General features: G+C 41.0%; 1 protein-coding gene across 2 annotated transcripts in view; it reads left to right on the top strand.

Moving 5' to 3' along the window:
• Positions 1 to 12,292, top strand: part of pnpla8 (patatin-like phospholipase domain containing 8) — a 66,433-nt gene that overhangs the window by 2,820 nt on the left and 51,321 nt on the right. For both annotated transcript variants that reach the window (XM_041215988.1, XM_041215987.1), the window contains exons 2-3: positions 6,979 to 7,128; positions 9,603 to 9,754. In XM_041215988.1, coding sequence (XP_041071922.1) covers positions 6,979 to 7,128; positions 9,603 to 9,754 — 302 coding nt within the window. The remainder of the gene's footprint in view (positions 1 to 6,978; positions 7,129 to 9,602; positions 9,755 to 12,292) is intronic.

Genomic DNA, 12,292 nt, shown 5'->3' with positions numbered 1-12,292 from the left:
CTGTGGAATTCACCACCTCAGAGTGCAGTGGATGCCTGGACGCTGAATAAATTTAAAGAGGAGATAGACAGATTTTAATTAGTAGCAGGTTGAAAGGTTATGAAAAGAGGACGGGAAATTGGAGTTGAGGCCGAAATGAGATCAGCCATGATTGTATTGAATGGCGGGGTAGGCTCGAGGGGCTGAATTGCCTACTCCTAGTTGTTATGTTCTTATGTTCTCAAGACACACACACACACACACACACACACACACACACACACACACACACACACACACACACACACACACACACCGCCTGCCCCCATTCTCAAGTTTGATTCTCCAAATCAAATTATTGAAATATTGAAAAACAAGTCAAGTTCCTGCTTATTCAGCATGGAGTAAACAATCTTTTGTAGATGCACTTATCTAAGTGAGCTCAGACAGGCAGCCAGAAGCAAATGAGAGCCATGTTGGCTGTTCATTCATCAGTCATGCTCTTGTGGACCTTGTACCCATCTGGTTCACTTATTGTATTAATTAGTTCTCAACTTGCAATGCCAAACGTGTCATTTTAGAGTCACCTCAACTCCAAAAAGAACCTGCTTTCCTGCCGCTGCTCCCTCTTGTTAACCTGCACCCCATGAAGTTTAGTCATTATTGTTCTAAATTGACAAGTATGGATTAGAGCCTTGGATGGACAAAAAGCATTCGGAGCTCTGTTCAAGCCAAACAGTCAGGAGGTTGCAGGTTTGAGCTTCTTATCAAAGGCCTGAGCTTGTAATCTCCTTTATTAATCAAATGTAGTGACAGCAAGCACTGTATTGTCAGAGGAGCCAACCTTTGGAAGAGAGTTTTAACTGACAATCTGTCTTTTTTCTGATGGTTCAGGCGCATATTAAAGAATCTAGGGAAGAAAAGCATCTGAAAGCATCCTGACCAAAATTATACTTAACTAGTCATTTATCCCATGGCTATTTACAGCATCTGGTTAGCTTGAGTGACTCAAAGTGTGATTAGGTATCTGGGCATATGCAGCAATCGTTGATCTGCTTTATCTCCTCGAGTTTTCATTTTCATCTTCTGCTTTCCCCACGTGGTGCATCTTATTTTTAAAGTGGATTTGAAAACTAGTATTTATTCATCATTAATGTGTACTAGGATGAGCTCTTTTACTGAGCCACATGATGGGATGAATGGTCTCCTTCAATGCTGTATGATTCTGTAATTCAAATGTTTACCCCTCAACCAACACTATCAAAATGGATTAATTTGTCTTTTGTCTCATTACTGTTTGTGGGACCTTACTATGCACAAACTGCTGTGTTTGCCTACACAAGAATAATAACTGAACAATGAACACTACATATCAAAAAATGCTATTCGGGTTGGTTCAGAATTTTACCAGACTGGGTCAGTGGACCATTTTTTTCATCTTTGGAAATAACATAAATTAAATACTTAGACAATTATCAAAACAATGATATATCTGTATTATAACTTGGTTGATAATTGGACAGTTGGACTAATTGGACTGGATAATTGGGTGTTTTCGAGACAGTTTCTTAGAGCAGCGCATCTAGCACCAACCAGAGATTGGGCTATACTAAGCCTGGTAATACGCAATGAGACAGGATTAATTAATGACCTGATAGTAAAGGCACCCCTAGGTAGTGGTGATCCTAATATTTGAATAAGATTGAATTTCGCATTCAGTTTGAGGGAAAGAGGAGTGGATCCATGGGTTGGTGTTTTAAACTTAAATAAGGGCAATTATGAGGCCATGAAGGCAGAGCTGGCTAAAGTGAACTGGGAAATTATGTTAGGGGATAGGTTAATAGATATGCTGTGGCGGAGATTTAAGGATCTATTTCAGAATACTCATAAAAGATGGATTCCAGTGAGAAAGAAAGACTCTAAGAGAAGGATGCACCATCCATGGCTAACTAAGGAAGTTAAGATAGTATAAAATTGAAAGAAAGTGTATAATTCCACAAAGATGAGTGGAAGGTCAGAAGATTGGACAGAATAGAAAGAACAGTAAAGAATATCTAAAAGATTAATAGGGAGGGAGAAATTAGAGTACGAGAAAAAGCTAGCTAGAAATATGAAAGCAGTATAAAGTGAGCGCTGGTCCTCTAGGGAGAGAGTCTGAAGAATTAATAATGGAAAATGAGGAAATGGCAAATGAATTGAACGGATATTTTGTGTCTGCCTTCACTATAGAGGATACAAATAACACCCCAGAAACTTTTATAAATCAGGAGTTGAGAGGAACTGAAAACAATTACTATCACCAGGGAAAAGGATACTGAGAAAATTGTTGGAACAAAAGCTGACAAGTCCCCAGGTCCTGATGGACTTCACCCCAGGGCCTTAAAAGAAGTGGCTGCTGAGATAATAGATGCATTGGTTTTAAATTTACAAAATGCCCTAAATTCTGGAAAGGTCCCATCAGATTTGAAAATAGTGAATGTGACTCCTCTATTCAAGAAAGGAGGGAGACAGAAAGCAGGAAATTACAGGGACTTTAGCTTAACATCTGTCATTGGGAAAATGCTGGAATCTATTATGAAGGAAATTATAGGAGGGCACTAAGAAAATCTCAATGCAGTCAGGCAGTCTTTCAAACATGAAAGAGAAATCATGTTTGACCAATTTATTGGAGTCCTTTGAGGAAGAAACAAGAACGTGGATGAAGGGGAACCTGTGGATGGGCTATACTTAGATTTCCAGAAGACACTTAAGGTGCCACGTCAAAGGTTACTACACAAAATAAAAGCTCATGGTGTAGGGGGTACCATATTAACATGGATAGAGAATTGGTTAGCTAACAGGCAACAGAGACTAGGTATAAATGGGTCATTTTCAGATTGGCAAGATGTGACGAGTGGAGTGCCATAGGCATCAATGCCGGGGCCTCAACTGCTTACAATTTATATCAATCACTAGGATGAAGGGACCAAATGTATGGTTGCTAAATTTGCTGATGGCACAAAGATAGATAGGAAAGTAAGTTGTGAAGCGGATACAAGGAGTCTGCAAAGGGACATAGGTTAAGTGATTGGGCAAAAATTTGGCAGATGGAGAATAATGTGGGAAAATGTGAACTTGTCCACTTTGGCAGGAAGAATAGAAAAACAGCATACTATTTAAATGGAGAAAGATTGCAGGATTCTGAGGTTCTGTGGGATCTGGGTGTCCTGGGACAGGAATCAGGAAAAGTTAGTTTGCAGATACAGCAAATGATTAGGAAGGTAAATGGAATGTGGCTTATTAAAAGGGGAATGGAATATAAAAGTGGGGATGTTTTTCTACTGTTGTATAGGGTGTTGGTGAGATCACATCTGGAGTATTGTGTACAGGTTTGGTATCCTTATTTAAGAAAGGATATGAATATGTTAGAAGCAGATCAGAGAAAGTTAATTCGACTGATACCTGGGATGGTGGGGTTAACTTATGAAGAAAGGCTGGACAGGCTGGGCCTGTGTCCATTGGAGTTTAGAAGATTGAGTGTTATCTTATTGAAAGATATAAGATCCTGAGTGGAGTGTTATCTTATTGAAAGATATAAGATCCTGAGTGGAGTGTTATCTTATTGAAAGATATAAGATCCTGAAGGAATTTTCCCCTTGTGGGAGAGACTAGAATTAGGGGACATAGTTTAAAAATAAAGAGTCTGTCATTTAAGATGGAGATGAGCAGAATTTATTTTTTTTGCAGGGCCTCGTGAGTCCTTGGAACTCTCTTGCCCGGAGAGCAGTAGAGGCAGGTTCATTGATTCCCTTGTTAGTCAAGAATCTATCTACCTCTGCCTTAAAAACATTCAAAGGGTATTGGAGGTAGATGTGAATGTGGAGCTGAGGCCAAAATCAGATTGGCCACGATCCTATTGAATGCTTGAGCTTACTCCTGCTCCTAATTTGTATGTTCGTTTGGACAAAATGAACCTGAGTGATATAATTTTAAAGTACAGAAATTTGAGATGGTGGAGGTTCCCACATCAGTATGTTAACACCTAAAATTACCAACTGATGCAGAACTGAAAAATGAATGTATGTTTCCACCTGGTCAGCTTAATAGATCTGCAGCTTCCAAGCCGTGACGTTGTTAATGAAAAGTTTCTTTTGTACCCTTTTATGTTTCCCAAGTGAAGAATAACAAGCTTGAAGTGCAGTCACCATTCTGACAAACAGGGTAATCAGTTTGCATGCATGACAGTCCCACAAACAACATTGAGAAAACTGATTAGCTAACTTGTTTGGTGTTGGTGGATGGATAAATACTAAGAATCATAGAATCTTGCAGCACAGATATTTCTAGAGGGATAGAATTGAAAAGTAAAGAAGTTGTGCTAAAATGGTATCGAACATTGGTTAGGACACCATTATGATAGCACTGCATACCGTTCTGGAGTGGTCACTATTATAAGAAGGCTGTGAGGCACTGGAGAGGGTTCAGAGAAGATTTACAAGGATGATGCCAGAAATGTGTGGATATACATATCAGAAAAGGATTGACAGGCTTGGTCTCTTTTACCTTGAAAAAAGACAGAGGGGTGACTGAATAGAGACCTTTAGAGTTATGAAAGGTTTTGATATATTGGATACAATGGCCTGGATCTTTCCGATAGTGACAAACCGGACATGGGGAGTTGGAGGTGAAGTGGGGGAAGGCAGGGAATGGGTGGGTGGTGATCCGAGTAGGTGGGGTGGTGTTGCGATGTCAGTGGTGCTGGAGTGATACTCCTACTGATTGAAAAGGCTGACTACATCCCTAAATAAATGTGTAAATAACTGGGGTAAGCACTGGGCAAACAGCTCAAGTCTACACACTGACAGGCCCCAGCAGGACTATCAGAGTGGACTCCCAAGGGGCTATTTCTAGTAAACTGCAAGTTCCAGGCTCCAAGTAAGCTGCCTCCCTGGACTTGCAATGTCATTGTGGCCCTCAATGTGTCTCTGCATTCACCAATATTGGGATCGGAAGATCTGGGCCAATATTTCCTCTCATGGGGAAGAGTATAACTAGAAGTCATCAATGTGGGATAGTCACCAAGAAATCCATTAGGGAATTTAGAAGAAACTTCTTCACTTGCTCTTCTTCTGTGTTGTCATGGGATTCCTGGGTCCATCTGATAAAGACTCATAAAGCAGCCCGATGACACTAGAGATCTGTGATTCTCTCTTTGTACCCCCTACATGGTTTTGACTTTCTTGTGAGTAGTGCACTGTCTTTTTGGCTCAATGCTCAATTTACTTCCTGTGTCTACTAGTACCTCTAAGATTATTCATTTTCACCTTATACTATTTCATTGCAGAGTATGTTTGATGCATGTGTGCTTTATTTCATCCACTAGGCATTACCTTATACATTTCTGTATCAAGCTCTATCTGCTATTGGACAATTCACTTGCCTAACTCATTTTGAAGAACCCTAGTTGCATCTTCAGCTGTCCCTCTAGTTTGGTATTGTCTACACATTTTCTCCATTTGTGTTAATTTCTTATCCTATCCCAGGTTGTGCCTTGATTTTCCAACCTTAACATCAGGGTAATCGGGAAGAGTCAGCATGGTTTTATGAAAGGGAAATTATATTTAACCAATTTATTAGAGTTCTTTGAAGGAGTAACATGTGTGGTGGATAAAGGAGAGTCTGTAGACGTACTGTATTTGGATTTCCAGATGGCATTTGATAAGTTGCCACATCAAAGGTTATTGCAGAAAATGAAAGCTCATAGTGTCGGGGGTAACATATTCGCCTGAATGTAAGATTGGCTGGCAGAAAACTGAGAGTATGCATAAATGGGTCTTTGATTGGCAGGATATGATGAGCGGAGTCCTGCAGGGACTTAGATAAGAGGTGTGAAGACATGGTAGCTAAATTTGCAGATGACACAAAGATAGGTAGGAAATTATGTTGTGAAGAAGACCATAAAGAGTTTGCAGACGGCGACAGATAACTTGAGTGAGTGGGCAAAAATCTTGCAAATGGAGTATAATGTGGAAAAATGTGAAGTTGTTCACTTTGGCAGGAAGAATAAAGAAGCAGAGTATTACTTAAATGAAGAACAAATGCAGAATTTCGAGGTGCAGAGGGACTTGGGTCTTCTAATGCTTGAGTCACAAAAAGTTAGTATGCAGGTATAACAAGTAATTAAGAAGGCTAATGGAATGCTATCCTTTATTATGAGAGGAATTGAACATAAAAGTAAAGTTGTTATGCTTTAGTTATACAGGACGTTGGTCGGACCACACCTCAAATATTGTGTGCAGTTTTGGTCTCCTTATTTAAGGAAGGATGTAAATGCGTTGGAGGTGGTTCAGAGGAGGTTCACTAGATTGATACCTGGAATGAGCGGGTTGTCTTATGAGGAAAGGTTGGACAGGCTCAGCTTGTTTCCACTGGAGTTTAGAAGAGTGAGGGGTGACTTGATTCAAGTATATAAGATCCTGAATGGTCTTGAAAAAGTGGACGTGGAAAGAATGTTTCCTGTTTTGAGTAAGCCCAGAACTAGGGGGGACTGTTTTAAAATTAGGGGGTCACACTTTAATAACAGAGATGAGGAGAAATATTTTCTTTCTGAGGGTTGTGCGATTTTGGAACTCACTGCCTCAGAAGGGGTTGAGGCAGGGTCACTGAATATTTTTAAGGCAGAGGTAGATTATTCTTATTAGGCAAGGGAATCAAAGGTAGATGGTGACGTGGAACTCGAAACACAAGCAGATCAGCCATGATCTTGTTGAATGGCGGAGCAGGCTCGAGGGGCTGAATGGCCTACTTCTCCTATTTTGAATGTTCGCATTAGCTTGCGTAACAACGTGGAACTTGGTCAAATTGTTTTTGAAACTGTTGGTTAGTCTGCATCACAGAGCTTTCTCTAAAAAGACCCAGCCACCTGGGAGAGGCTGCACCTGTTTAAGTCCAAGAGAGTTGTAGTGACTCAATGAAAAGGTTTTATTTCTTTCATCGCTGCATTGTCACTTATTTGCCTAGATCATTGCCAAGTTCAGTGTGGATAACAGGACCAGAGCTTTGGTACAGGCGCTACACAGAGCCTCTGATGTCAGAGTGTATGTCAATCGAGTAGAAGAGCTGACTTACCACCTTCTGGAATTTCCTGAAAGCCGGGTTGTGGCTGTCAAGGTAACTGAGAGACTGACATTCTTGTCTATTTTTTTCCTAAGAGTCAATAGGTTGAAATTTGCAATGTGTTTGTAACTCGACCCCGCCCCCCCTCCCCCAAACAAAAATTTGTACTTTGCTCCACTACATACCAGACAAGAACCAAACATGAATCCATTTGCTAGAGCTCTAAAAGGAACACTAGTTGACTTCCCATGGCATTGCACGTGGGCGCGTCAAGACAAAAAATATTGCACTTCGTTCACGCTGGGTGTGGAGGGGCATTTGAATCTGGGTCAAGAGGGTTGGGTGAGATGTAAGAGTGCAGGAAAGTGGGGGTTGTTTTGGTGAGAGGGGATGGAAGAAATCCCATCTCCGGTATGTAGATATCCTTTCAGTGGGTGGAGGTTCCAGGGGCTGCCTCAACTCGTATGTGCTATCAGTAGCTTGAGGCCTCGGTAGGGTGAGAATGGGCTTGGGAGGTTGCAGGACTTCCCATCTTCAGGGTCTGAATGTTCTATCAGCGGGTCCTCCCAAGTGATGGGGTATATGTCTAATCCCAACAGTTGCTGGTAGTGGGTCAGTGAGTTATACCCTAGAGAGAACAAGGTGACAAATCAGTTAAAGTCAGAGGTTCCATGCTGTTAGCTCCTCTGCATGACTCAGAGAGAGAGAGAATTGTGTTGGTGTGGAAGCGGCATGGAGCTGTGTGAACCCACAACAAACGATGTATGCTTTATTTTACAACTGCTGTCCAAGGAATCAGCGTTGTTGTGCTGTGAACGGGCCACCAAGATATGGGGGTTGAGGGTGGTAGGCCAGAATCGGTGGTAATCGGGCCATCATAATCTAAAAATATTTACTGAAAAGTATTAAGTTGACATAGGTATCGTCATTAAAATGTAAAACTACTTGAATTGAGAATAAAAATCAAATTGATGGGAAAAATCTCAGCTGGGATGAGAATGTGAGAGGCTGACTGGTGGCTGCACGGAAGAGTCAAGAAATTTTGGCGGGAGTGTGAAAACTTTACCGGCGGCGGGGGGTGGGGGGGGGGGGGTGGTTGTTATGTAGTTAAAATATAATTTAAAAATTGACCGAACGTTTCACCCATTTCCTTAGCTCACAAGAAATCCATTTAGGTAGTGAGATTCTGTTCGAAGAGCATAGTGCTTTACAGTGTCACCCAGTGGCCAAAATGCGAAACTACAGATCAACCTAAATCTTAGATTGCCACACCTCAGAGTAGTCCTGTTAGTGACTAAAATGTAGTACCTCACACTTATCTGTGTTTTAAAATAATTTGCCAATTATTTGCCCATTCTGCAAGCTTATTAGTTTTAGCTCAGTAGATATGTGTAATATTGCTATCTCTGTAGACTCTTATAAAATGCATGTACGCAATCTGTCCAGACTAAAGGTTGATTAATTTATTTAACGTTCCATCTCATGTGTTAATGTAATTACATCATTTCTAATCTTCTGATACCATGTCCACCTGCTCTGTCTCCCTGGTAAGTTAAGAAGGAAAGCAATTATTTAACATTTCTGCCATTTTGCTACCACTGCCTGTCTGTATCATCGTGGGCCTGTTTCCATCCTGACTTTACTTTTATTCATTAGCCATCAGGGTATTTTACTATTTGTTTTATGTTCCTTGATAAGTACTAGTGGACTAAATAAGCTGGTGAAATTGTGAATATTAATAAAAGAGCACTTAGAACATAAAGTCTACTCCTTCTAACAGAATATTGAAATTAAAAGTGTCAATCTTATGTTATAGTTCACACCTTTGAAACCTGACTGACTTAATTTCGCCGGTGATTTTTCCAGGGGCTGAGGGAGTTAAATAAAAGTTAATTGACAATTTTTAATTTCAGTTCAGTTGAAGAAAGGGGCAGTTTTTGTAGCCTCGTTCTAATGGACTGAACACTCCAGATCTGCACTTCTTCTGTGGTTGAATACACTGCTTCCAAGCTTTTAAAACACAAAATTTCATCACCTAAAGGGAACCCGATTTATCTTGTCTCCTTTCACTTTGAACATTAGTGAGATGCAGTGTAGGTTTCAGCAGTCAACTCTCTACCTAGAGCAATTGGGAAGTTGGCTGTCGTGATTGAAGCGAGGCATGGAAGTTAAAATCACTGCTCAATCTGTCCAAAGGAGGCCTGCAGTTAAAATTGGGAACCAGTTTTAAAGCTTAGTTTAGCAAAAAAGTTACATTTAATTACAGTGTAGAAGGTGCTGGTATTAGATGCTGTAGAACATATTTGAGCATTTTAAAAAAAAAACCCCAGAGACTGTGGGCAGTTACAGGGCGTCGTACTAAATCTAATTCTATTGCCTTTCAACAGCATTTCTTTTCATGGATGTTTCATTTCTATTTTGGCAAGAATAGCTAGCTGTATTAACCTTTTATTTCATTAAACATGCGTTATAAATCCTGTGATGAGCGCTTTGATCTTTTAAGATGACTTTGTTCTTCTTGAAAACAGGAGAAGCTAATTCCTCGTTTGTTGCGCCTGAGGCAAGCAAATGATGAAACCCTTCGGAATGCAGTCAGGGAGAGCCTGGCTTTGATTGGATATACAGACCCTATCAAAGGACATGGCATCAGAGTCTTGACTATTGATGGAGGAGGAACAAGGTAATTGAATTTCTGATTTTAATAAATGTTTCAGGTGAGGCTTTTAATATTGCATTGAGGTAGCCCTCCATCTTCATATCTTCATCAGTCAACATTCCATCTGACCACCAAATTGAGCCAGTAGTTCCCAAGGTTTCTACTGCTTTTTTTCTTGGTCTCTTGGAGGCCTATCTGTGACTTTGATTTTACACTCGTCCTTTCATTTTGGACAGATGATTGTCACTTAGCTTTTGCTTGGTTCTTCCAAAGCAAAATGACTTTGACTTCAACCTATAGCATTGTATGATGGCATTGTCAATATATTGGGGGAGGAAGGCTTGTTAGTTGCATTGCACTTTTACTGGCACCTAGATAAAAATCGAGATCTCAGCAATGGAATAATGGTTTCTTGAGGGTGCTGCATTGCAAGAGCCCAGACAACCTGAATCCACTTAACAGATCATGTGGGTTGGTAGTCCAACGTGTCAGCTATTGACTGCAAACAGGCAGTACTTCTCAAACACCACATGGAGTGCAGCTATGGAGAGTATAAACATTCACACTGGTGCATTAGGAGTTCTGAAGTCACATTTCCTGGGAGAGAGGAAGGGAATGAAGATCCACTTGTTTGGAGCAGAATTAGGGTCAGTTTCACCTGGAGTTCAGAATTTTAGTGGATGCAAAACAGGTAACACCAATCAGCATCAGCTTTTCTTAGAGCAACTGAGCAATGTTTATTCACAACAATCATGAGGGTATTCCCTTTTAGAAAGAACTGAAAGACTCAGTACTTACTTGGGGTTAGGGAACAAGGCTTCTTTCTGATTAATAGAAATTCCCTAAGGCTTTATTCTATGGGTCTGAACCAGCAGATGCTTGTGGGAAGATTTCACTCTCTTCAGTTTAAACTGCAACACAGTCGCAAGAGAGGGACATTTATTTCTTCCAAACACATGAGACAAATGCGAGCTGCAAACACATATAGCCCCTTTTATAGCAGAAAGACTTTTCAGTCTGTGGTTGTTTCATGTGAGACGTAGGGTTCTTGATACTGATTCAAGTAAAAGTTGCATTTTCCAATGAGCGTACAAGTGGGAAGAGAGGCAGATGATTTGTTAAAAGGGAAGAACAAACTTGCTTTTGGCTGTATTTAAAACAATATGAACTAGTCCAAAGAAAAAGTTAAAAGCTAGAAAAATAGTTCATTGCAATTGCACTCAGGTAAGCAACAGGGAGAATCTTGAGAGCAGCAGCTCCCTCATGGTGTAGAATGACATTTATGAGATCTCTGTTGTTGAAGCCTCCAGCAAGAACGTCCTGCGGGTCAATATTGGCTGGTTCACTTGGATTTTGATGTTATGGCTACCAGAGAAAGTCAAGAGGCCAGGGATTAAGCGGTGAGTGGCTCACCTTCTGGCTCCTCAGGGGTAACCGTTTACTGAAAAGAGTTGAGGAGTCACAAGCGGTTCAGTCTGAAGATTTAAAGTGATTTATGGAGAAGCAATACTTCAACTGCAATACATTATCAGAATAGATAGAGGAGACATATGACCCTTGACAGCTGAGAAGTTTTGCTGGTCCAGGATCTGACAGACAGAACAGCCTGGCCTCTGCTACCTGCCATAATGATGTCTTCCACAGCTTTAGGCCGATCAAGGTGTTGACCTATAGCTAGCAACCCTAAAGAATCTCCTTCCTAAGTTCATGCTTTTTTCTTGTTGAATGCCCATTTATACACGTTATTTTTGAGGTCCAATGGATGGTTCATGCCAATCACTTGTTCAGTTACATCTTCTCAAATCTTGCAATTGCCAAAGGGCAGGTATCTAAAGTGTACCCCTCCTATTCCAGCCCCTAGTCTATGAGGTCACCTTTCTACATAACGTCTGCTGGGACAGCTGGTTAATCTTGCACAGACAGTTTCTTCAGATATGGGGCATGCAATCCCATCATCAGCCCCAAATGTTCTTTGTAAAGGTCTATGCCCCAAGTTATGTCCTTGTCAGAGAGAAGAGGCCTATATTGTCCTTTGTCAGCTCTGGCAGGCTGCTAGAGAATATTTATTAACAAGGGAGAGAGAGAGAGAGTCTTTCCTGTGATATTCAATTACTTTCTTAAGATCTTACAAGATTAATAGACATTTCTTACATCACCACCACCACCCACAAGGCACAATTAGGGCTGTGACGGAACACTTTTCCACTATTACTACCTCAAAGGACAAGGGCAGCCGATGCATGGGAGCGCCACCACCTGCAAGTTCCCCTCCAAGTCACGCACAATCCTGATTTGGCACCATATTGCCATTACTGCACTGTTGCGGGGTCAAAATCCTGGAACCCCCTTCCTAACAGCGCTGTGGGTTTACCTACGTCACATGGACTGCAGCAGTTCAAGAAAACACCTCACCACCACATTCCCGTGGGCTATTGGGGATAGACAATAAATGCTGGCCTAGCCAGCAATGCCCACGTCCTGTGCATGGATAAATTTTTGAAAATCTTGCCTCAATAGGTACAACTGCAACAACATTCAAGAAGCTGCAGCCACTCAGGATAA

The sequence above is a fragment of the Carcharodon carcharias genome, chromosome 21, assembly GCF_017639515.1.
Source record: "Carcharodon carcharias isolate sCarCar2 chromosome 21, sCarCar2.pri, whole genome shotgun sequence".
Taxonomy (NCBI): domain Eukaryota; kingdom Metazoa; phylum Chordata; class Chondrichthyes; order Lamniformes; family Lamnidae; genus Carcharodon; species Carcharodon carcharias.
The sequence above is the reverse complement of the archived record's forward strand: the minus strand, read 5'-3'. Positions and strand labels throughout refer to the sequence as shown.